At 37.9% G+C, this 26,100-nt stretch overlaps 1 protein-coding gene across 2 annotated transcripts in view; it reads right to left on the bottom strand.

The window, feature by feature from the left end:
* Nucleotides 1–26,100, bottom strand: part of LOC131363524 (uncharacterized) — an 81,793-nt gene that overhangs the window by 14,726 nt on the left and 40,967 nt on the right. For both annotated transcript variants that reach the window (XR_009206334.1, XM_058406146.1), the window contains exons 4-6: nt 2,148–2,252; nt 1,936–2,031; nt 611–703 (exon numbers count right to left, since the gene is read on the bottom strand). Coding sequence is in view for 1 of the 2 variants with exons in the window: in XM_058406146.1 (XP_058262129.1) it covers nt 611–703; nt 1,936–2,031; nt 2,148–2,252 (294 nt within the window). In the remaining variant the exon portion in view is untranslated. The remainder of the gene's footprint in view (nt 1–610; nt 704–1,935; nt 2,032–2,147; nt 2,253–26,100) is intronic.

Raw genomic sequence — 26,100 nt, 5'->3', positions numbered from 1 at the left:
GTCCACATTTCTACTACTTCCTAGCTCCAAAAAGCTTAAATAAAGTGATCAAAGGTCCTGTTGTAGCTAAGACTATTACACAGTGCTGTATGAATATTCTTCATTCAGTAATGCTTCAGCCAGATCTCTGGTCTCTAATTATTTCTCTACTTAAAAAATTTCTCTTTTGTCACAGTAAATTATAATGTGAAATAAAATCTTTTAACATGTAACACTGTTAAATATATTTGTTAGAGATTCGCTGAAAACTTTCTGCTGAGCAGCATCAAAAATGGCATCTCTTAGTTTTCAGATGAAAGGGTTAGAAAAAAAATGTGTAATTTAAAAATGCTGTCAAAAAAGTGTCGGATCTGAAGCTTTATAATTAATTTTAATGCTAGCCATACTTTCAGAAGTATTTATTTCCTTCTCTGTTATGTAACATTATACAGTTTTCATGAAGAAAATGAGACAAGCTATTTGTTTAAGGATGATATTGAAAAGGTGTCTATTACATTTTCCTCCTACCTCCAACACACACAAGGTGGGACTAAACTGGAACTTGGGCCTAATTACTCAGCAGTCAGAATTTAAAAATGTTCACAAAGGACCACTGATCATCAAATCATACCTTGAATTGATTTCAAATGAAGACCAATCCAAAATAGGAAAAGGATCCGAGCAAAATTGAGGGCTGAACAAGTTGCTGCTTCAATAAAAATACCTGAAGGAAGGAAGGAAGGAAGGAGGGAGAGAGGGAGGGAGGATGGATGGATAGATAGATAGATAGATAGATAGATAGATAGATAGATAGATAGATAGATAGATAGATAGATAGATAGATAGATAGATAGATAGATAGATAGATAGATAGATAGATAGATAGATAGATAGATATTTTTTCAGTCATAAAGAAAAATTTGGACCAACATCCAACTGAATTATAGTCATAATAGTGTCTATTTACTCCAGAACGCTACCAAACAACCTAAAATTACCATAACTGTCAATTATTATTAATATATTTCAGTTATAAAATTTCCTTTAATGTTTAGTATATGTTAAAAAATGAGGCACGACTGAATTTATTTCTTTCATCTATCCTCTTTGGCAGTACAGCAGTGTGTTCTCTATAATAATGTTGATGGAGATGGGGAGACAACAAGGGGTTAAAAATCTTTAGGTTACAAATGTGAGCCCAGTTCTCTGGTAGCATGAGTGAGGCGTGTTTGCCTTGTCTCTCAGAAACAATAATTTATTACACCAGTCAGGACCTGTCAGAGGTGATGCATTGTGTAACATCACCTAGGCAGTCTACCTAAGGAGAGTGGTGTAATGAGATGCTCAGTCATGCTAGTAGAGAACTGGACCATGGTCATAACACAAATTTCTTTTTCCAGCATTTCCTTAAGTCAGAATATTGTGAGTTCCATGATTAGTATCATTGATTTAGTCCAAACCTCAGGTCAGTATGTGGCCGTTTCCCTTGTGGAGTGAGTGTACAAGCCTGTAGACCCTTTTAGGAAGGTGAGAGTATAACATCTATAATCCAGTATGAGACATAATCTTTAATGGTCAGTTAGCCAATAACACAAACTGCTTTTCGGATCTCCTGATCCCAGTCTGCTGTGAACAACCAGTAGACTGAGCAGAGAGCATTGGATTGTTGCTCTTCAGAAGCACATGGCATGCCAGTGATGTGCTGATAGTTTTGGGGACAAATGTAAGATAAGGTTCCAGTAAAAACTGAGCCAAAGTGCAGTGTGGATGTCACTAATGAACTTTGCTGAAGCCAGTGCTAGCATAATCAAGATTTTAAAAAAAATATTTACATCTAAATGATCCAGAGGCTTGAATAGTGGTTCTGATAATATCATCAACAACACATCCAATGTCCTTGGAGTGTTCAGAGATTTAGATATGGAGTGGAGTTAAGAAGCCCCTTTCAATATTTACCATCAGTGACACCCCAGAGGATGAAGACAATGGACATAGTAATGTTAGGACAAAGGACATGTGCACACTGTATAGCTACAGCTCTTCTGCTGTCATCTACAAACAAATAAACAAAAAGAATATATGCATTATTTTTACTTTGAGTTGAAATGTAAACTTACCAAACTTCATTAAATCATAGTCAGAAGTCATAAAATGAAGACCAGACTTACCTTTCTTTTTATAACATGTGTAAGATAGGTAGCCTAGTACAAGTGATCCGATTACAAATCCAAGTATACACAAAATGATAATTGCAAAATGCAGATAGGAAAGACCTGTGTGGCACAAACACCAGAGTTATTAAAAGGAGCAGGGCATTTTTACTTTCTGTATGGTAGGGCATCAAACGCTCTGAAATGAGAATTGTTTACAATCTTGATTATACATAATAATAATAATAATAATAATAATAATAATAATATTGACCCAGTTTTAAATATCAAGTATTTTTACAGAACATTATATGAATTAGGTGAAAATTTTTACCCACCAATCTCCTTTATTTCAATCAGAGTTTCACCAGAATCCAGCTTTGTGTAAACAGCACACTTATAAACTCCTGCATCTTTATTAGTCACATCTGTAAGGAGGAGGGAGAAGTTTCCTTGAGCGATCTTCTCAGTGAAGAAATGAGCTCTTTCATGAAAAAGCTGGTCCTGAGACTCTGGTCGACTCTCTCCATCCTGCCACAAGTGCACTAGAGTTTCACTTTCATTTCTTTTCCACTCCACTTCCAGATCTTCCAGTGGTAGAGGAGTTTCTACAAAGCAGGGCAGCATCACTGAGTCTCCCAGATGAACAATGAGAGGACCAGGTGGACCATGGACATGGAACCCTAAAGTAAATAAAAACACTGTTAAAAGTTGCTGACCTAATGTATTAACTGCTGTTCAGGTCAACATGTCTCAGTATGGTTTGTTCTTCCCAACATTTTGTGGATTTTCTTCATGTAGGCATTACCATATTCCTTTAGCTTTCCTTTAGCAAAAAAAAAGTCCGATCTGATCCGCCTGATGTTACTTGGGTGAAGTCAAACCAAAAGTCCAGGCATAGTAGGTAATTCAGGTTGGATTGGTGTTAAAGTTAGAGTTAAAAATTAAGGTTAGGTAATAGGGTTAGGGTTTGGCTTGTAAGGTAAGGTTCCTGTATTTCTGGTTCTGTAGGAAATCTCAATTGATGTATTCCTGTATCTCAATTGATGAGTTCCTCTAAATTGCCCCAGTTGTGAATGAGTATATGTATGTGATTTTCTGAGATGCAATAATCTGAATGAAACCTGTTAAAGCTGAGGATCCCGAGTAGCACAATGGAAAAGAATGCCTCACTGGAGGACTGGAGGTCTGTGGCTGGGAGATCACAACAGTAAATTTGCTGTGTTCTGGGGGTAGGATTGGTGGTGTTACTCTCTTTCCTAACATCCAGAGTGACATTAGCCAATCCCTGGATGTTACTAGTTTTGTAATATGGAAGAGCTAGCTGGTGAGTGGGAATTGGCCAATGACCAAACTTGCAGAATATGGGGTTAAAAAATATAATCAACTGTATCAGCATTTAATTGTTTGCAAACATGTCTGCACTGGAAAATATATTTTGAGGACTGTTTTACGACATCTAATTTCACAAATGACCTATGTCCTTCTCTCTGTCTCACTGTCTTAAACTGTCACACCATTGCTGACTTTGCTTCAACCCCCATTTCCCATCAGCATCACCAACTACATGTCATATGACATGTCATGTGTTCAAGTTCATCAGATTTCTAATTACACACGCCTGTTCATAATCACACTCACCCTTATACCCAGACTTTCTAATAGGATTTGTGAAGTCTCACTCACTAGCATTCCAACAATTTTGATTCATTTGATTCATTCTGATAGTGATGGTTCCAAACATTTTGATCCTGTGGGATGCCTGAGCATATGTTACAAATATTTGTAGTGTTAGTAATCTGAAATTTTAATTTGTAAACTGATTAAATTTTCTATCATTTTAAAATCCTTATGAAGCAATAATAAAAGTGGAAAGCACGGAGAATCATACTTGAAGTGTATGTTGTGTGTTCACTAACAATCCTTCAGATTCCATGCACACTTAACTAACAGAACAGCTAGGTTCATTCACACTTCTGATTCTTGTGTGTGTGTGTGTGTGTGTGTGTGCATGTGTGTGTGTGTGTGTATGTTTTAACTGAAATGATTCCTTTGAAAAAAGAATCATCTCTGAAGAGTCGTTTGCTCATTATCAGACTGGTTTTGTTTCATTCACCGTAACGTAAATTTAGCTGCAGCCAAGTAACACGTTTAAAAACCCCTGAAACAGACTATAGTCTTTTAATCAGGCAAGAGTTATAGATACCTAAATGGTCCTTCGAATTATTTTTCTTCGTTTTTCCATAACAAAAACAGTGATTTTTTATTTCTCCCTCATGATAATGATCATAGTTCACTGGAATGTGTAATCTGGTTTATTTGTACATTTCTGGTTTTGATCTGTTTTCTATGGAAATCACATGACACTTACTGTGGCATTCAATTTCAGATCACGCTTACAACAGTGAGTGTTTTGTATTGTCCAAGCCTACTTTAAATACAAAAATAAAATAAAAATAAAACAGTGGTTCTCTAAAGGTCCTTTACTGCTCAGCTCAGCACTGAATAATGTTCAGATCTGAAAAAGCAGACTTACCAAAACCACAGATTAAACAAAAAAACACAGATGCACTAAAACCACAGATTAAACCAAAACCAGAGATTAAACCAAAACCACAGATTCACCAAAATCAGAGATTAAACCAAGACCACAGATTAAACCAAAACCAGAAATTAAACCAAGACCACAGATTAAACCAAGACCACAGATTAAACCAAAACCACAGATTAAACCAAAATCCCAGATTAAACCAAGACCACAGATTAAACCAAAACCACAGATGACTTTCATGACTGCTGTGCAAATATTTGCTTTGGTTTTTCTTGCTTTAGAATCCTAATGGAACAAAAACCCTGTATTCATTATAATAAACAATAAAATAATACCACCACCACCAACAACAACAACTATTATTATTATTATTTATTATTATTATTATGCATGTTCATAATAATGCTCACTCAAACATTCCAAATATTTTGATTCATTCTGATCGTTTTGATTCCAAACATTTTGATCCTGTGTTTTATTTTTCTGATTTTAATTCTGTTGTTCTTGATGTTTTCCCTGGTGAAGTCTGTAAAATAATCAGAATAACGAAAAAAGAATCATAGAGAATCTGGCGATGTTGAGAAGATGGTAGAGACTGCTCACATCACAGCTGATGAATATATGAGGAGAGAGAGCAGGTTCAGTCGAATCACCAGCATCGTGTTAGACAACAACTAATCACTGATCACCATTGTTCCAGTCAACCAATCACTGAACAGTGATTTTCCCTCAAATTAATCACAAATTAATCACTTTACAGCAATAACAGTGAGAACAGTAATTTCATGAGAAAACATTTTTCTTCATTGTAAATATGTTTTAAAAATGCGCTGCTATTGCAGTCTGTCATCAGAAAACCCTTCTTGATTTTGATATGCTAATGATCATGACAATTCAGTAAATATGCAAATTAGCCCATGACTTTATCTAGTTTCATCTAGAAAAAAATTTGATCTTTGTACCGTATCTACAGATGAGGAGCATTATCACTTCCTGCTAATGCATGAACCACACCCTCTATTTATCTTTTTAACAAATGCCACAATGCATACTTCTGTTGGATTTCGTGTCTTAGTGATTAAAAATGTATTTATCTATTATAGAAATGTAGTTATATGTGGATATTTTTTCTTCCTAGTTCAGGTTCTGCAGAATCTGCAGTTTTCCAGACGAACTATTACAAGTTGAATCGAGGAAAAAAAATCATCTTCACTTAGATAAAATCCTACACTGCATTTCACCTTCATATAACTAGAAGTGAATTCACAGAGCAGTAACAAGCAGAATAATACTTTACATTACCGTCACAGATGAACACTAACAGCAACAGATACAAGTACATTTTCAGAGCAGTCTCCATTCCTGCGAAGAAAACAACACCTTTCATCTTTCACTTTTCTGATCAGGTAGGTAGAGGAGCTCTGTGAACCCCGCCCCCTCCCCCACCCTCTGATAACACCTGAACACATTTGTTTTGTTAATCTTTTATATACAATTATTGGTTGTGTTAATCTGTTTTTTAAAAAATAATTATTTTATAAACTGACTACATTTTCTTATGAAGCTGTGTTCAGCTTAGCTCCGCTCTTAGCATGAGGTTGCATAACTGTATTGAAACTTTTTTATTCCAGGACCCACCTAGACAAATACAATCCATCTCAAGACCCGCCATCATATTTTTAAATGGAAATATGTTTTTATTTTCCTTGTCTTAAAACAGCAGCTTAATTGTTAAGATTATGAGAGGAATAACTACTGAGTACTGAGTTCTAACTATGACAATTCTAACTGTTTTTTTTTAACTGTGTTAAAAACTACTTCAAGCTTAAGAGTTAGCAAGGGAAATTTACTAGTGATTATTTATTAGTAATTATTTGTGATTTGATATGGAGCTGAAAATGAGGCTCACAGTGCTTTTTCTGGCTGTGCCATAGATCAGTTTTTCTGACGAAGATACTCTTCTTTTTTTAAAAGAAAAGATGATCGCCCTTTGTTGGAGCATGCAGAATATTTTGTGGTGAGGTGCTGTTTAAGTTATGAGAGTTTCATGTTAGCACTCGCCAACATTTCTAAGCATAAAAGTCACTTTTCCATTTTATCACACGCTGCACGGTCATTCAGTGCTGCAGTGTGTTGTACTTTACTGATGCAGACACATGACACTTCAACACAAATAAATCAGATTATTTCTTCAGTGAGTCTTTCCAATGAATGCTGTTGTAGTATTAGGTGAAATACCCAGATAGAAACCTTGTGTTGTGTGGCTGGGGGACAATAATAAAAGAGGAAAGCACAGAGAATCATACTTGAAGCGTCTATCCTGTGTTCACTAACAAGCCTTCAGATATTTATTCTGTGTGCACTTAACTAACAGAACAGCTATGTTGATTCACACTTCTGATTCTTCTGTGTGTTTTTGTTTTAACTGAAACGATTCCTTTGAAAAAATAATCTCTGAGAGTGGTTTGCTCATTATCAGACTGGTTTTGTTTCATTCACCGTAACGTAAATTTATCTGCAGCCAAGTGACTTTGTGAGACCCACAGTTTAAAATCCCCTGAAATAGACTACAGTCTTTTGATCAGGTGGTATAGATACCTAAAGGGTCATTAGGGCCCAAGTACTAGCAGTGCGAAGGGCCCTCTTGTTCTCCAAGGATTATTCTTTTTTTTGAAACCTTAAGATTATGTTAAGCATAGAAAGCTGATCACACAGATATGACAACTGTGAGTCTCAGTCATAGCGCCACCAACTGGCAGCAGGAAGTGTGTCATTTTTTGAAATCTCTAATGTTTTATCCCTTACTTTCACCTGATTTGGCTCAAAATCAGTCAGAATAATGTGAAGACATGGCTGATTTGAAGCTGTGAAGGAATTTTTGATACCTTGAATCATGTTACTATGGCAATGATGTTTGAAAAACGCACCCAATGGAATTTGATATACTCCACCTATGAGATTTGTATGATTTTGACCAAACAGGGTCCAATATGATCTCAAGACATTGAGGATCTAAAATTATTAAGGGATTTTTGATATCTCAAACGGTTCAGCCGGGAGGAGCCCTTAAACTTATGGCGAATAAAAGGAAACAGGAAGTGGCTAATAACTTCGGTGTGTATTGAGTGATGCACATCAAACTTCAACTTTATGTCAAGAGACGAAAGCTGATCACACGGTCATAACTACTGTGAGTCTCAGTCATAGCGCCACCAACTGGCAGCAGGAAGTCTGTCACTTTTAGAAATCTCTAATGTTTTCCCTTACTTTCACGTGATTTGGTTGAAAATCAGTCAGAATAATGTCAGGACATGGCTGATGTGAAACTGTGAAGGAATTTGTAATATTTTGAATGATGTTGCTATTGTGAGGACATAATAGAAGAAAATTAATGTTCTTATATCTTAACAGTGGAAAGTCCTAATTTTTCAAAATATTTTACATAGAAAGAACAACTGGTTGTGAGTAAGTTTGCTTAGTTTCATGATTTTGTGTTGCTCTAACAGCTCACAACAAATTTTTACATTCATCAGTCCACTGACTAGACATGGTTTTAGCCTGACTTCTGCAGTACTAGACTATGTCCACTAGAGGCCCTTTCCTCTTTATTTGTTTTTTAAATATGGCTTCATGTTCACAATTTATATACACAGAGTCAACCAAAAAATGTATATACACTTCAGGAAAAGAGAAACAGTATGATGTATATTATATTAGTATTATATTAATAATATTATCATAATATTATCATAATATCATCATATTCAGCTCAGGAAAAAATAAGAGAGCACTGCCCAATCTCCAGATTTGAATCCTATTGAAAACCTCTGGAATGTCATGAAGAGGAAGATGGATGGTCACAAATCATCAAGCAAAGCTGAGCTGTTTGCTTTTTGCAGAAAGAGTGGTATAAAGTTCCCTAACAGCAATGTGAAAAACTGGTGGAGAGCATGGAGCCAAAACTCATGCAAATCAGGGTTATTCCACCAAATACTGATTTCTTAATGTTATTTAGCCGAAGCATTAACACAATTTGTTTACAAATGATTTGCATTTTGTTTTTATTTGAGTTATTAAAACTCTGCAAATACTGCATGATCATGGGTTATTTTGATGTGTTGTCATTTCCTTTAAATATACACGCTAAATAACAATAGTTATATTTTGAATTTAGGAGAAATATTATCAGCAGTTCACAAAAAATTAAACAAAACTCTTCATCTCACCAAAAGATGAACATGTAAGAAAAAAACATAAGAAACTGATTATTTGCAGTGGTCTCTTATTCTCTTTTTTTCCAGCGCTGTATATCAATAAATCACGTATATCAATACATTTAGTAATAAAATACTTATACAATTTTTTCTTTTCTATATATATATATATATATATATATATATATTTATACTATATTGCCAAAAGTATTCGCTCACCTGCCTTGACTCGCATATGAACTTAAGTGACATCCCATTCCTAATCCATAGGGTTCAATATGACGTCGGTCCACCCTTTGCAGCTATAACAGCTTCAACTTCGGAAGGCTGTCCACAAGGTTTAGGAGTGTGTTTATGGGAATTTTTGACCATTCTTCCAGAAGCGCATTTGTGAGGTCACACACTGATGTTGGACGAGAAGGCCTGGCTCTCAGTCTCCGCTCTAATTCATCCCAAAGGTGTTCTATCGGGTTGAGGTCAGGACATTGGCACAATGCAGTCAGACAAGTACCGTTCTCCTGGCAACCACCAATCCCAGACTCGTCCATCTGATTGCCAGATGGAGAAGCGCAAATCATCACACCAGAGAACGTGTCTCCACTGCTCTAGAGTCCAGTGGCGGCGTGCTTTACACCACTGCATCCGACGCTTTGCATTGCACTTGGTGATGTATGGCAGCTGCTCGGCCATGGAAACCCATTCCATGAAGCTCTCTGCGCACTGTTCTTGAGCTAATCTGAAGGCCACATGAAGTTTGGAGGTCTGTAGCGATTGACTCTGCAGAAAGTTGGTGACCTCTTCGCACTATGCGCCTCAGCATCCGCTGACCCCGCTCCGTCAGTTTACGTGGCCTACCACTTCGTGGCTGAGTTGCTGTCGTTCCCAAACACTTCCACGTTCTTATAATACAGCTGACAGTTGACTGTGGAATATTTAGGAGCGAGGAAATTTCACGACTGAATTTGTTGTACAGGTGGCATCCTATCACAGTTCCATGCTGGAATTCACTGAGCTCCTGAGAGCGACCCATTCTTTCACAAATGTTTGTAAAAACAGTCTGCATGCCTAGGTGCTTGATTTTATACACCTGTGGCCATGGAAGTGATTGGAACACCTGATTCTGATTATTTGGATGGGTGAGCGAATACTTTTGGCAATATAGTGTATATATATATACTGATAAAGAAATATAGTTTAGTGGGAGAGTCATTGCCCACTTTGTCTGGTGCGCCTGGGTGGCGATGGCGCCATTGCTTGGGCCCGATCATCGTTGCTTGCAACTATATTTAAAATTATTTTTCTTCATTTTTCTGTGACAAAAACAGACAGTGATTATGTGTGTGTAATGTGGTTTAGGAGCTGTTTTCTCTGGAAATCACATGACACTTTCTGTGGCATTCAATTTCAGATCACGCTTACAACAGTGAGTGTTTTGTTCAGTTTAGTTGATCCAAAACCACAGGTGACTTTAATGATTGCTGTGGAAATGTTTGCTTTGGATTTTCTTACTTTAGAATCCTAATGGAACTAAAACCCCTGTATTCATTATAATAACAATACAATAACACCACCAGCACCACCAACAACAACTAATATCTCATAACAAATGACAAGTTTGGAAAATTAATATTAATACCCTTCTTTATGCAACATTCTGCTGAATAAGCACAAAAAATGAAAAGATGTGCAATCTGGGCCTATTTGCACATTTAAATGAATATTAAACTTGTCCAAATATTATTATACCTGGCCGTAATATTAGACAGCAACTTGTCCTTTGAAAATCATATTTCCAATATTACAAAAATAGCCTTCTTCCATCTTAAAAATATTGCCAAACTTAGAAACATTTTATCTGTAGCTGATGCAGAAAAGCTAGTTCATGCATTCATGACCTCCAGACTGGACTATTGTAATGCATTACTAGAGGGTTGTCCTGCATCTTCAATAAACAAGCTACAGTTCGTCCAGAATGCAGCCGCCAGAGTTCTTACCAGGTCAAGAAAATATGATCATATAACCCCGATATTATCATCGTCTCCCAGTTTAAACGTAGACTAAAGACATATCTCTTTAACCTGGCATACATTTAACACATCCCATAACCTTATACTCCAGTATATGTGATCAAATGCACATTATCATCTAGTGCTGCTAATATTATAAACAGCAGCTACACTAATTCTGTGCCACTTGTTTCCCTTCTTCTACCCATCCCGAGGCATACAGAGACTGTGCCAGCTCCAGTGACATCCGGAGATGGACCAGCTCCAACCGGGTTCTGCTTTGTGAGGATTGGGGTATTCAAAGCAACTCTGCCAACCTTATGTGGATGACAACAAGCTCCTTATTAATTTACATAACATTCTGCACATGCTGTATCGGCATCATACAAGTGACTATACATAAATGCACAATATAATCACACTCTCCTCTGTCACCCAATTGAGGATGAGTTCCCTTTTGAGTCTGGTTCCTCTCAAGGTTTCTTCTAAGGGAGTTTTTCCTTGCCACAGTCGCCTCACTCACCTCAGGCTTGCCCACTTGGGATAACATCTAGGACTGTTTGTCTGTTTATATGTTTGTTGTTTCTTATGTTGTTTCTTATGTAAAGCTGCTTTGAGACAATGCTCTTAAAAGCGCTATCCAAAATAAAATTGAATTGAATTGAATTGAAATTTAATTATTTTTAATGTTATTTTACTTTAATTATAACATATTTAGTTTTCTGCTTTTTTGTCATAAGGTAATTGAGGAAAATCTCATTCCTGATGGGATTCCGTGCCAGCAGGAATACAGTTGTGACTGAGAATCTCCCTCCAGCTTTAGGATTTCTAAAGTAATTTAGGAGATATTACTCTTACAATCTACTTTGTAGTCATTTGGCTGCATCTTGTTCTTCCCAAGATATTACAGAGGTCACTAGATTCATATAGATGTCACCATTTTCATTCAGCAAATCAGTTACAAAAATAATACCATTATTAAACCAGAGTTAAAAATAGATTTACTTTTCTACAATATGCTCTGGTTGTTCCATATTATAGAAGGGTGTGGTGTGAAGTTAGTCTTAAAGTTCTTTTTAATCAACTGAATTTTTTTTTTTAAAATGAAAAACGGCAAATGTTCCAAAGAGACCAGAGACAATCCAAAATGAATTGAGACAATACAAAATAAATTTATGTTCCATTTTATCAAGTGCTTTTTAAATGACAAGAGATCAAATAAGATGAAAAAGATGGAAAGGAAAGGAAAGGAAAGGAAAGGAAAGGAAAGGAAAGGAAAGGAAAGGAAAGGAAAGGAAAGGAAAGGAAAGGAAAGGAAAGGAAAGGAAAGGAAAGGAAAGGAAAGGAAAGGAAAGGAGGAGGACTCGCCATTTATGTGAACATGAGGTGGTGTAATCCTGGGCATGTGAGCATAAAAATCTCCAACTGCTGCAGGGACATTGAACTTCTGGCTGTTAGTTTGTGAGAGCTGAGGAGGCTCAATCCCAGCAAAGCTGCAGGCCCAGATGAAGTATCTCCACGACTACTGAAGGCCTGCGCAATGGAGCTGGGAGACCCTCTACATCGCATCTTTAACCTGAGCCTGGAGCAGGAGAGGGTACCTCGGTGGTGTAAAACATCCTGTATCATCCCAGTCCCAAAGAAACCACACCCTGGAGAGCTGAATGACTTCAGGCCAGTCGCACTGACGTCTCACATAATGAAGACCATGGAGCGGGTGTTGCTACACCACATTAGGCCACAGGTCCGCCATGCCCTCAAACCTCAGTTTGCATACCAGGAGAAGGTGTGAGTGGAGGATGCCATTACCTACATGCTTCACAGATCCCTCTCTCACCTGGGCAGCGGGGCTGTGAGAATAACATTTTTGGACTTCTCCAGTGCATTCAACACCATCCAGCTGCTGCTCCTCAGAGATAAATTGACAGAGATGGGAGTAAGCTCACACCTGGTTGTGTGGATAACAGACGACCTGACAGGCAGACCTCAGTATGTGAGACTGGGGGGTTGCAGGTCTGACACTGTGGTAAGCAGTACACAGTACTGTGTGTGTGTGCATAATTTTTACGTCCCCTGGATGTTTTGTCCAGTTCTCAGTGTCCTAACAGTCTTCCATCAGCTGATATAGTGTGAGGTCAGACCTGTTTCTGTCTGGACTGAGTGAAGACTGTTAGAGAGTCTCAGGGTTTTTAAAACACACTGCTGCATTCTGATTGGTGTTCACGTGTTGATTATTTCTGTATAACAGCAGCTCTGTCCATATTGCAGGTTTATATTAATGAGTTCATCCTGATACGGTTAAAAAACTATTTTTTGAGACGATTTTATGTTCCAGCTCTGATTGGTGATCAGATCAGCCAATCACGTCCTCTCTCGCACTTCACTCTTTGCGTCTATGTTCATCCCCAAATTCTGCACTACAGTAAGAACCTGAATCATCAACCTCTTGAACCCCAGGCCTTTATTCCTGCTGTGTTTTTTTTACATCCATACATCTTTTTTACGTTACATCATCCATCAACTCAGGTCCAGGATCCAGAAACCTTATTCCCTGTCACATGATCTATTGAAAATCTGATTACAATAGAGATCTTTCAAATAAAATCAATTTAATAGAGTTATTTAATGTTTATCTTTTTCAGATTCCGGAGCTGAACAAAGCAATGGTGCGTATGAGAGACCGAGGACAAGTGGAAACCATCATCAGAAACATGCAGAGAGAAGGAGCTTCTGCACTGCAGGTACTGAGGAAAACAATCAGGAAATACATGATATTTAAATAAAGAAATATAATATATACATATGATAATTTTATCAATATAAAATCCATTACTCTAGGATTGTTTGATTTTTGTAATCACATATTTTATTGGAAAATCAAGCAAACTCTGATATTCCGAGTTTGACATGTTCTGCTAGTGTCTGTGTGGGATTACCCCATTGAGATCGACAGCTCGAAGTCTGTGGAGGAGAAAATTCCTCACATGGTGGAGTGGTCAGTGATCACGCCGTCATTAACACTCAGATTCATTCTGCTACATTTTATTTCTTACTCAATTAACAGAATTGTGACAAAGCAGCCTTTAAAAAACTCTGTGTGTGTGTGTGTGTCAGGTGGACGCGAGCTCACGATTTGCTCATCCAGCAGCAAATCAAGAAAGTCCAGCTGGCTCAGGCTGTGAAAGACTCAGATGTCATGTTGAGGTATTTTACCCACGATGCATGATGTTTCTTATAATTCAGTTAGTGGACTTCTTTGTGTAATATCAGGCTGCTTGCTCTCAGCCAATCAGAACATGTACTCTCTCTCTCTCTCTCTCTCTCTCTCTCTCTCAATAATCTGAGATTTGCACAGGACTCACAGGATGCAGTTTTTGCACATAACAGTTTTTGCACATTGAATAGGTCTGTCACCTTAAACACTTGTTTTGCACATTACTTATCTTGTTTTTCATCGCATTCTCCATATTTATTCCTAAATCTCTGTATTTAGTATTTTTCTGCTATATTTACTTATATTGTTATATTCTGCTATATTTTGTAATATTTTATATTTTGTTATTTGATATATTTTTTGTTATATTTTTGTACCCTAATTTGGGTATTTTAGTATTTTCTTGCTATATTTTGTTATATTGTTATATTCTGCTATATTTGGTGATATTTTATATTTTTGTTATTTGATATATTTTTTTTTGTTATATTTTTGTACCCTAATTTGGGTATTTTAGTATTTTTGTTATATTCCTTCCTATTTTATCTATTACCTGTGTTTGTGGATACTGCTGCAAACTGTGAATTTCCCTTTGGGATGAATAACCTATCTATCTATCTATCTATCTATCTATCTATCTATCTATCTATCTATCTATCTATCTATCTATCTATCTATCTATCTATCTATCTATCTATCTCTCTCTCTCTCTCTCTCTCTCTCTCTCTCGCTCTCTCTGTGTGTATGTGTGTGTGTTAGAGAAGGCTAAGAGTCTTTCTTTAAGGTGCTGAACCAGAACTCCCTTTGTCCCTTTGCTGATCTTTTCAGCTGGAGTCTGTTAGAGGAAGTGATTATTGGACATGGTGTCTCCTACCCAAATGTGCGTGTCTTCTCTAACTACATGGACAACGACAATGAAGTAATCACTCTTCAGCTCAGACACACATACAGATGCTTCCTCCCACACCATTAAGACTACATTTTAAAGGCATTTTAGACATGATCTCTCTGTCTTTTGTGTGTGTGTGTTCAGGGTGTTGCACGTGCATTTAAGGGTGAGTTGATCCACTCCTTTAATAAAAGAGAGGGAGCTCTGCAGAACACACACCAGTTTGTACACGATCGTACCAATGTCCTGCTGCTGGGAGATTCACTGGGAGATGTTTATTGTTAAAAAGACTTTGTGTTTAATAGAAATGATTTACTGTCTCGGTGAAAACGAAAGTGCTTCACTTCTGACTAATGTGTGAGATATGTGATTTTATATATTTACATATGTACAATATTTAATCTAAATTGTTTGTATGTTGCTGTCTGAAGGTTGAGGAGAGGAGCGAGGCTTATGTCAGCTCTTATGACATTGTACTGGAGGAAGACGAGACGCTGGATGTTCCCAATGCAATTCTCAACTACATCACAGCGGGGGAAGGAACATCACCTGGTCAATGAGACACCTGATGAAACATCTCACTGTCAGAAACGTCAGAAATGTTCCTCGTATAATGGGACACCAGCATCCCAATCGGACAAATAGGAATAAGCTGAGGGTCGAAGGTCAGTGGGACAAACAGACTGATAGTGAGTCGTCACACACTATCATCAACTCATCAACTCCTAGTTTTGAATTATTCTCCTTTCTGTGTGTCTCATCTCATCTGTAATAATTTGTCTTTCTTTTAAAGACTTTTTTTTTTGCACGATTTTATAAATTGGCCCAGTTGCTCTCTTTCTGAGGGATTTTTAACTTTGAAACATTTCAAGATATTTTAACTGTTACATTAAAACAGCTGTCTCATGTATGATTTACAGAACATAAAAATCCTTTACATTCTCTTCCGTGGTCGCTCCATCCTCATTTAGCTTTTTATTTATTAGTTTTTTCTCTTTTTTAAACCTTCTAATTCCTTTGAAAATCTAAGATATTTAAAATACTGTACACACACACATACACACACACAAGAAGACATTTTACCATCTAGAGTAACATTTGCATGTCTTTTCACATATACTTTATACTGTCTTCTTACTATAAGGAAACATTTTTCTGGGTAATGTTAGCTCGCAGTTTCACTGAATGTTAAATCCTAAATGTTAAATGTAGGGATGCACAATATGAAAAATCCGATACTGATAACTGATAATTAATTCCGATACCTATAATAGTGCACTACAATAAGAACAGGAAGGGTTTAACAGAACTATGACAGAACAATGATTTATCTGCAATTAACAACTCATTAACAACAAATTTATATTCAAGTATTTCATGCATAACAAAGAAATGCATCTATTCAACCTTTTTAGTGCGTGAGGATGAGGAAGGTATATAGACCTTAAGTCACATGTTTTGTAAATCCATCATAAATAACATGCATTGACATTTGTCAACCTCAAAAAAAAATTAAAAGCAAAAGTGCATCCTCTACAAAAATAAAGTGCATCCTCAACGAAAGAGCATAAGGCATAGTTGAGATTTCTCTGAAATTATATAGTTTAACATAAAATAAATCCTCTACCATGGAAAAAGGTTGGTCATCATAGACTATACATTCTATGACTGTCTTTTATGGCTTTTGCTTTTTTGCTATCTCTGGAAAACTTTTTAGAATTTTCAAATGCCTGCTGAATGGGGACATCGATGCTCCGTGTTTTAGGTCTAGCGCTAATAGCTGCTGCTGCCGCGGCTGCTTCATTTTCTTTTAATACAGCTTCACCGCGATGATGACCCTTCAAGTGAGATATAAGATTTGTTGTGTTAAAACTTGACGCCTTTTTCCTCCTCTCAGAATCCTTGCTGAACATGCATTGCAAATAGCAATGGCATTGTCCTCCGCTGCCACTGAGAAAAACTTCCAGACCAGTGAAGACATGTTCACAGATGATGACCTAATGACCGCGACACAGGCTGAGAGTCACTGCAGGCTAAAGCTGCAATCACGTGCACTCCGAAAGCGGATGAATCTTGGATAAATCAGACTGATTGATTGATTTAGATAGATCTAGTTAACGGATTTAATTTATTTATCGGAGCAATAAAATGACGTCATTTTCACCCATATCGGCTGATAATTTATCTGTCCCATAAATATTCTGCATCCCTACTTAAAAGCTGCAGTGTGTCGCGTTCATGTCCCTCTGCTGGCCACCAGATGAACTGCAGTAACCTCTCAGCTTCTAAACACCAAAAGTCATTTATTCAGATCATTTTACATAAAACCACCGACACTGCAGAGTCAACAAAACACTTTTATACAAAATGAAAAAAAAAACCCTCTGTCTCCTCATTCCATCTGTATGGACTGGAGAGAAAACTTATGTGAAAACTTAAAAACAGTGCAAGCTCACTTTAGTTACTAATCTATTCTGATTCTTTTTTTGCTTTTTTTTGCTTTTAGAAAAAAGACAAAAATGGTTTTCATCTCCAAGAGGAATTGGTTTACTTTGTGTGTGTGTGTGAGAGAGAGAGAGAGAGAGAGAGAGAGAGACTCTCTCACAGTTCTTCATGGCGAGTTATATCTTTCTCTGCGTCTTCCTCCACTTTGAGTTTCAGTTCGTCTGCTGTGATTCGTCCGTCTCCATTCCTGTCCTGGTTTTTAAACATGTCTCCAATGACGCTTTCAGGATCCTGGGCCGGTTTCAGACGGCCTTTACCCTCTGCCACTTGATGCTTTATGAACGTTGATAACTGGAGAGGAAAAAGAGATGAAAATAGAGATGTGGTGATATTCAGGACTTCAGCCTTTTTGAGCACACAGATACTTTGGAAGTCAAAGTCTGAACTGAGATCTAGCAAGAATAATGCTGTTGTAGGACAAACAGTGAAGCGGTACAGGCTCAAGCGGTACCAGTACAGGATTTAATAATCAGAGTGAAACACAGTAATACAACTGAAATATCAATCTGCAGAGTTACAGGAGACACTTTGGATTATACTTAATAGTGTGACTTGTTTAGTTAATGTGATGGTGAGATTACGGTGGCCGAGAAGTGCCAAACAAAATAACTAATCCGAAAAGTCTGTTTTTTAACAGTAATTTGTTGTAAAACAAACAAGTTTTAAATAAAGCATTCCATAAAGTGGTGAACAGTGTTATTTATGGTGAATTCTGGCAACCACAGCTGCTGGTATTTTGCAATAAAATATAGATTTTTTTTTTTTTTTAACACAGTCCGTCATTGTGAAGAATAAGATCTCAGAATCAGTGACAAGCTTTTTTTTCTCTAAAGCAACCTAAATGTGAAATTGCCCCTCAGAGTGCAAAGTAATTTATTACTTTTAAATACTGCATATGTGTTTATCATTTGTGTTTTTTATTTATCAGAGAGAATCCTGGGAAATAAACCCCACAATTCATCAGTAAGCTGTGGCCTCAAACCACATCACCCCATTTACTCACACTAATAAGTCATAGTGATTAGTGATTAGGAATCTGTAGCTGCCTTAATAAGTTTTAATATACACTGCTCAAAAAAATTAAAGGAACACTTGAGACTGGAAATGGAACCCCGAAAAAAGTTTGCGATCCAAATGGTCAGTGCGTGGAACAAGGATTGTGCGTTCTGCATAACTGAACAAATGAATAATTTTGCCTTGTGCTGCTGCTGATGCGGCTGGTCAAGCAAATGTGTCTGCTTTATTTCTGTTTGATGCTATTGTAAAGCATATTTATTCTGATATAACTATATTAAAGACATTTTTTTCTGATAAAAACCTATAAACTCTATTGAACTATTATTTTGTGCTCCAACTAAAGCCATGCTTGCTGATATTGTGGTCTATAACTCCTCCACGAACTGACCGCTGTCCTGTATCTCGCTCTCTCATTGGCTGTAGGTCATTGCCGTATGTTTCAATCAAAACTTGTTTTACACTGCAGGATTGTGACTATAGATGGCGGCGCGGAAGTAGCACACAGCGGCCACTCCGGAACCAAAATGGTGCTTTATTTTTGTTTTAGCCCGAATTTCAAGGTGTATGGACACCAAAGACAGTGGTCTTCATGTATACAACCACCAGATGATATTACATCTCAGAAATCATGCAGTCACTAACCTGCATGATGATGTACTCTGCAAACTTCGGGACTTCGGCTTGCTGTGAAGACCAGGCCTTCAGTCCTCGGCGTCGCCTGATGCCGGTGGCGTCGCAAGCGGTGTTCAAGGAAGCAGAAGCACGGAAAACGGGCAGGTGTCCGTGCTAGGCTAACAACAAACCCTAGCCAGCCAGCACTCCCCTCCATCATCTTGTCCAACGTCTGCTCACTGGACAATAAATTGGACTACATCCGACTCCAGCAAACTACATGGCATGAGTTCAGAGACTGCTGCGTCTTTGTTTTTATGGAGACGTGGCTCAGCGACAGAGTTCCAGACGCTGCCATTCAGCTAGCCGGGCTAGCTGACAGGAATGCAGCTCTGTGCGGTAAGACCACGGTGGCGGTGTGTGTGTTTACATCAACATGGAATGGTGTAAGGACTCTGTGCTTGTGTCTAACTACTGCTCATCGCTAGTGGAGTTTGTGACTGTTAGATGCAGACCTTTTTATTTGCCCCAGGAATTCACTACCACTTTCATTATCGGAGTGTACATTCCACCCAGCGCTAATGCTAAGGAGGCGCTGTGTGAGCTCTATGGAGCTATTAGCGAGCTGCAGAATGCTCACTCCGACGGACTGTTTATCATCGCCGGAGATTTTAATCATGCAAATCTCAAGTCTGTTCTCCCTAAATTCCATCAGCATGTGGACTTTGCTACGAGAGGGGCGAACACGCTGGATCTTGTTTACACAAACATTCCCGGCGCTTATCATGCGGACCCCCGCCCCCACCTCAGCTACTTAGACCACATCTCTGTTATGTTGATTCCAGTATACAGACCACTCGTCAGACGCTCTAAACCGGTTCTGAAACAGGTTAAAACCTGGCCAGCAGGAACCATCTCTGCTCTTCAGGACTGTTTTGAGTGCACTGACTGGGACATGTTTAGGGAGGCTGCAACCAATGTCTGTCAACTCTATTGACTTTGAGGAGTACATGGCATAAGTGACCGGCTACATCGGGAAGTGCATCGATGACGTGACCGTTTCCACGACCATCACCACATGCTCCAACCAAAAGCCATGGATGACTGCAAAAGTGCATGCTCTTCTGAAGTCAAGAGACTCCACCTTCCCAAGCCATCAGAGAGGCGAAGCGCGCGCACGCCCAGAGAATCCACGGCCACTTCCAGAATAGCAGAGACTCCCGGTGCATGTGGCAGGGCATCCAGGTGATCAACAACTACAGGACAACATCGCCTGCCTGTGACAGTGACGCCTCCCTTCCAGATGCGCTGAACGACTTCTACGCTCAGTTTGAGGCACAGAACAACACAGCTACCACCCTCACTGGACCCTTTGCAGTTTGCGTATCGTCCTAACTGTTCTCCGGACGATGCCATCACCACAACCCTCTATCTTGCCCTCACACACCTGGACTGTAAGGACACATATGTATGAATGCTGTTCATAGACTTCAGTTCAGCATTCAACACAATCATCCCTCAGCAGCTGATTGAGAAGCTGAGCCTGCTGGGCCTGAACACCTCTCTCTGCAACTGGATACTGGACTTCCTGACTGGGAGACCTCAGTCAGTCCGGATCGGGAACAGCATCTCCAGCACCACCACACTGAGCACTGGAGCTCCTAAGGGCTGTGTGCTTAGTCCACTGCTGTTCACTCTGCTGACTCACAACTGTGCAACAATGCACAGAGCCAACCACATCATCAAGTTCGCTGATGACACGACCGTGGTGGGTCTCATCAGCAAGAATGATGAGTCAGCTTACAGAGAGGAAGTGCAGCAGCTAATAGCATGGTGTAGAGCCAACAACCTCTCCCTGAACATCGACAAGACTAAAGAGATGGTTGTTGACTTCAGGAGAGCACAGTGTGACCATTCTCCGCTGTCCATCAATGGATCCTCTGTAGAGATCATCAAGAGCACCAAATTCCTTTGTGTTCATCTGGCAGAGAACTTCACCTGGTCACTCAACACCAGCTCCATCACCAAGAAAGCCCAGCAGCGCCTCTACTTCCTGAGGAGGCTGAGGAAAGCCCATCTCCCTCCCCCCATCCTGACTGTGTTCTACAGAGGGACCATTGAGAGTGTCCTGAGCAGCTGCATCACTGCCTGGTTTGGGAATTGCACCGTCTCGGATCGCAAGACCCTTCAGCGGATAGTGAGGACAGCTGAAAAGATCATTGGAGTCTCTCTCCCCTCTATCATGGACATTTACACTACATTACACTACATCTGCTGCTATATTTATATTTATGTTTATTTCTATTTTACACTACCTCAACTGCTACTATATTGTATTTTTGCACAATACATGTTATCAGGCCCTAAAGTTCATCATCATCTCATTTTATTACATTTCATTTACATTACATTGCACATTCTTTTTCTTTTTTTCGGTGCTAAGTGTTTTTGTGTTGTCTTTTTTGTATTTATTATTTTTGCATTGTCTTATCATTGCTTTGTTTGCACCTAGCTGCACACTTTACACTTCATGTGGCTTGGACGAACTTTCGGTCCTAGCTTTGTGTTGTTCTTGTGTTTGATCTTTATGTTGTATGTTTATGTAGCACCGGGTCCTGGAGAAACGTTGTTTCATTTCACTATGTACTGCATCAGCTATATGTGGTTGAAATGACAATAAAGCTTCTTGAATCTTGAATCTTGAGTCTTGTGAGTTGCCCACAGGTTCAGATATTTAGCATGCCAAATATTTCACAGGCATCGGCGATGCATCAGCAACTCTCTCAGATCACGTCTTTGGTAATTCTCACTGCGTGATTGTCACTCACGTGCACAAGCTCTGATTTGTCTTGATTTTGGGCATTTGTCAGTGACTTTGCAAAACCAGTCAGTAACTGAAAATGAAGGCTAAAATTGTGCAGTGTGAACTTGGCAAAAGTAGCAGAGGGGGTTGTTAATCAGTTTCAGCTGCTTTGGTATTAATGAAATTAACAACGGATGCACTAGATGGGCAACAATGAGATGACCACCAAAATAGGAATGTTTTTACAGGTGGAGGCCACTGACATTTTTTTCCCTAGTAATTTCATGAGAAAACCTTTTTCTTCATTGTAAATATGTTTTAAAAATGCTCTGCTGTTGCAGTCTGTCATCAGAAAATCCTCCTTGATTTAGATATGCTAATGATCATGACAGTTCAGTAAATATGCAAATTAGCCCATGACTTAGATGGGCTCACATGATAAGTATTTATATATTATAGAAATGTAGTTATATGGATATTTTTTCTTCCTGGTTCAGGTTGATCTGCAGTTTTCCAGACGAACTATTACAAGTTGAATCGAGGAAAAAAATCATCTTCACTTAGATAAAATCCTACACTGCATTTCAGCTTCATATAACTAAATGTTAATTCACAGAGCACTAACAAGCAGAATAATACTTTAATACTAGTACATTACCATCACAGATGAAAACTAACAGCAACAGATACAAGTACATTTTCAGAGCAGTCTCCATTCCTGCAAAGAAAACAACACTTTCTTTCATCTTTCACTTTTCGGAACAGGTAGGAACTTATCTGGCAACCCTGTTCACAAGCCAAAAATCTCTGGTTTCGCTGTCTACACGATTATGGAAGCCGGTGTCCGCCACTTAATAAAAATAAAAAAAAGGTTATTGCGACTTTTTATCTCACGATTCTGATCTTTTTTCTCAGAATTGTGAGAAATAAATTCAGAATTGTGAGATAAATGTTGAGATTCACCTTCACTGTACGTGTCAAAAACAAGACTTGTCCACGGACAGTAGGATTGCATATTCTATAGCCTATAACAATGGAAAAGATTATAGGAGATTATTTTCGGCGTGGTTTCACTAATATGATCTGGCTTGAAGCATACAAAACAATGACCCACGAATAATTGCATGTTATTTCCTACAAGCTGTTGCTGAGAATAATGGATTTCCACAAAGAATTCGCATTGACCATAGAACTGAAAATACGCATTTAGCAGATATGCATACATTCTTCAGAGACACTGTGAGTGTAGGATGTGTCACTCTTGGTCCAAGCACTGGGAACCAGAGAACTGAACGATGGTGGTCCACTTTGAGAAGCCAGTGCATACAATTTTGGATGGATCATTTTGAACAACTTAAAGAAGATGGACACTTTGTTGATACTTTCATTGACAAATCTCTCATTCAGTTTTACTTACTATTTACTGATAAACCCTACAATGTGCACTTTTGTGAATTAATTTGGCAAGACAATGTAGCATATATGTTTCTTATTTATTTATTTATTTTTTTATAATAAAGGAAGAGCTTGATGAAATAGTCAGTGCCTGGAATTGCCACAGGATACGGCCAACTCACAACCCACGTGCTCCCAGTGGTCGACCTTCAATAATGTTTGCTGTTCCCAGCTTATATGGAGTGCAGAATTTCTTGCATCCAACTGAACAAACAAAACAAAGTATTTGCCAAGAGGAGTGTTTATTTAAAGACTGATGAGGATGTCTTTCAACTGTGTGTCGAACTCATGGCTGAGCATAACCTTGTCATGCCAGATGATGTTTATGAAATTACAGACCTTTACCTCCAGCTTCGTGAACTGATCCCTCAAGGACTGGATTTGGAGGACTAGATTCTAATCTAACCTAATCTAATCTAAAAAAAAAAAAGCATTGACTATAAGCTAAAGGTATTGTTTCAGTTGTATTACTATTTCAGATTGCCAAAATTGGTATAAAAGTAATATTTTTCTTAAGAGAACTTTATATCTGTGTCTGTAGGTGTTGAACTGTAGCATTTCACCAAGATGATGTTTATGAAATAACAGCGCTTTACCTCCAACTGGACTGGACTTGGAGGACTAGATTCACCATTCTAATCTAATCTACAACATTCACTATAAGCTATTTAAAGGTATTTTTTTTTAATTGTTTTAGTATTTCAGGTGGCCAAAATTTGTATAAAAATAATATTTTCCTTAAGTGAACTTTATATCTTTGTAGGTGTTGAACTGCAGCCTGCAGTTACTCTCCCTACCTAAGCAACCTTGGACCACTGGAGGGAATCACAGAGCTCTTGGGATCACATGCCAATCTGTTTTTAATTCAGTCATAGGTATAAGAAGAAGCTTTCTATTCACAATTACAGCTGTAGTGGACAAATTATACCATTATTGTATATCTGATAAGAAAAATTGAATTAGTCTGCAACTCAAAGAGGATGAGAGTTCAAATAAATGATGGAAAACCACTGAACTTAACGACACGTGATGCTACAAGAGTGAAAAAAAAAATCATCCTCTGATTAACTTTCTACTCAATGACCTTGACAGAAGTCAAGGTTAGGCTATTTAGTGGAGTAAATAGTACAATATTTGTCTTTCAAATGTAGTGAAGTTAAAGTAACAAGTTTCCAGAAACAAATAATACTCAGGTAAAGTACAGATACTCAAAAAGTGTACTTAAGTACAGTACTCAATAAATGTACTTAGTTACTGCCCACCTCTGCCTTTAATTATGTAATTGATGACAAGCAAGTTGTCTAAATGTCATACACTAGACACAGTGCATAATTTAATTTGGGTCAGCTACAGACGTGTCATTTTTATATTCAAATTTCTATTATTAAATTATAAACTTCATAACATTATTGATGCAGTTATTTTATTGTATTGTAAATTAAATTATGCTACCACTGAGCTGCATTTAACAGTCATAAATGCCACTTTTGATGCAGCTTCTGTGCCACCTCAGCAATTCAGAGATGGATTTTGTTGATACTGATTATATTTGACTGTAAACAGCCCTATTGTGTCTTGTAGGCTCGGACTCAATGAGCCTACTCCAAGTATCCAGATAGAAAAACGTTTACATACCATCATTTTATACACCCCTTCGGATCACCTTGCCTATTAGACACATTACTCAAGGTACAGTAAATGTCCATTATAATTGTCTGTGCATGATGATACAAAATCACAGTGATGTTGATTTGTGTTTTCAGAGGGCAGAAATAATTTGTTCCATACCATCTTAATACCATCCTCATGTGCAAAGGAGGCCAGCATGCTGTTAAATCTCGTTATCTGTGATCTGTGTTTTCAGTCATGGAAAAAGCAAAACCAACAGAGTAAGAGGAAAAAAATGCAAAGGCAACTAGATGTAATGAGAAATACACATAAAAAATATAAAAACAATTTTGATTATTTATACATTTAAATGTATAAATTGAGTTTTTCCAGCTACAGTAATGTATATTTTTATGCAATGATTTCAAACATTTTTGTGACACTATCATTACTTTTATGCCTAACCTGAATGCAAATGGAGCACAACAAACCTGTTTCAGATGTACAAGAAAAAAAAAGTATGTATTAAAACTGTTCAGAATTGATAGATTTCTCCTGTTTAACCTTTGAAGAGTTTAAAAGGCAGGTGATATGAAATATGAACAAAATGGTTTTATAGGTAAACTGATATGTTGTCTGTATTTTGTATTATGCCTGAAATAAAATTTTAATTGGAACTGAATTTTTATATGGTATTTTGTTAATTAATTGTGCATCCTTGTTGTGGTACATATTTTGTGCCTCTACAGCACTACAACTGAAGTTTTAATAGTTCAGAGTATTCTTGTGGTACCCATTCCAACAAAAAAAACACTGGCACCATATATGCACGTTTTGTTGGTGTTTAATGCATGAGTGGTTAACCAAACATTACATTGAGGTACAAGAAAGAAAAACCACAAACCACATTAAATGATTTCAATAAAACAACCTTACAAAACTGTTCAAATATTTTACCTATGGGGCTTATGAAAGGTTCACAATAATGCAACACCCATTTGTATACAAGCACAAAGTTAACACATTTAAAAAAAAAGTTATAGTTTACCAACACATTACAATGGTTCAAAGCCGTCTCTCACTGAAGAGGCAATGTA

This window comes from Hemibagrus wyckioides, linkage group LG13 (genome assembly GCF_019097595.1).
Source record: "Hemibagrus wyckioides isolate EC202008001 linkage group LG13, SWU_Hwy_1.0, whole genome shotgun sequence".
NCBI lineage: Eukaryota > Metazoa > Chordata > Actinopteri > Siluriformes > Bagridae > Hemibagrus > Hemibagrus wyckioides.
This window is presented reverse-complemented; position numbering and strand designations above follow the sequence as displayed.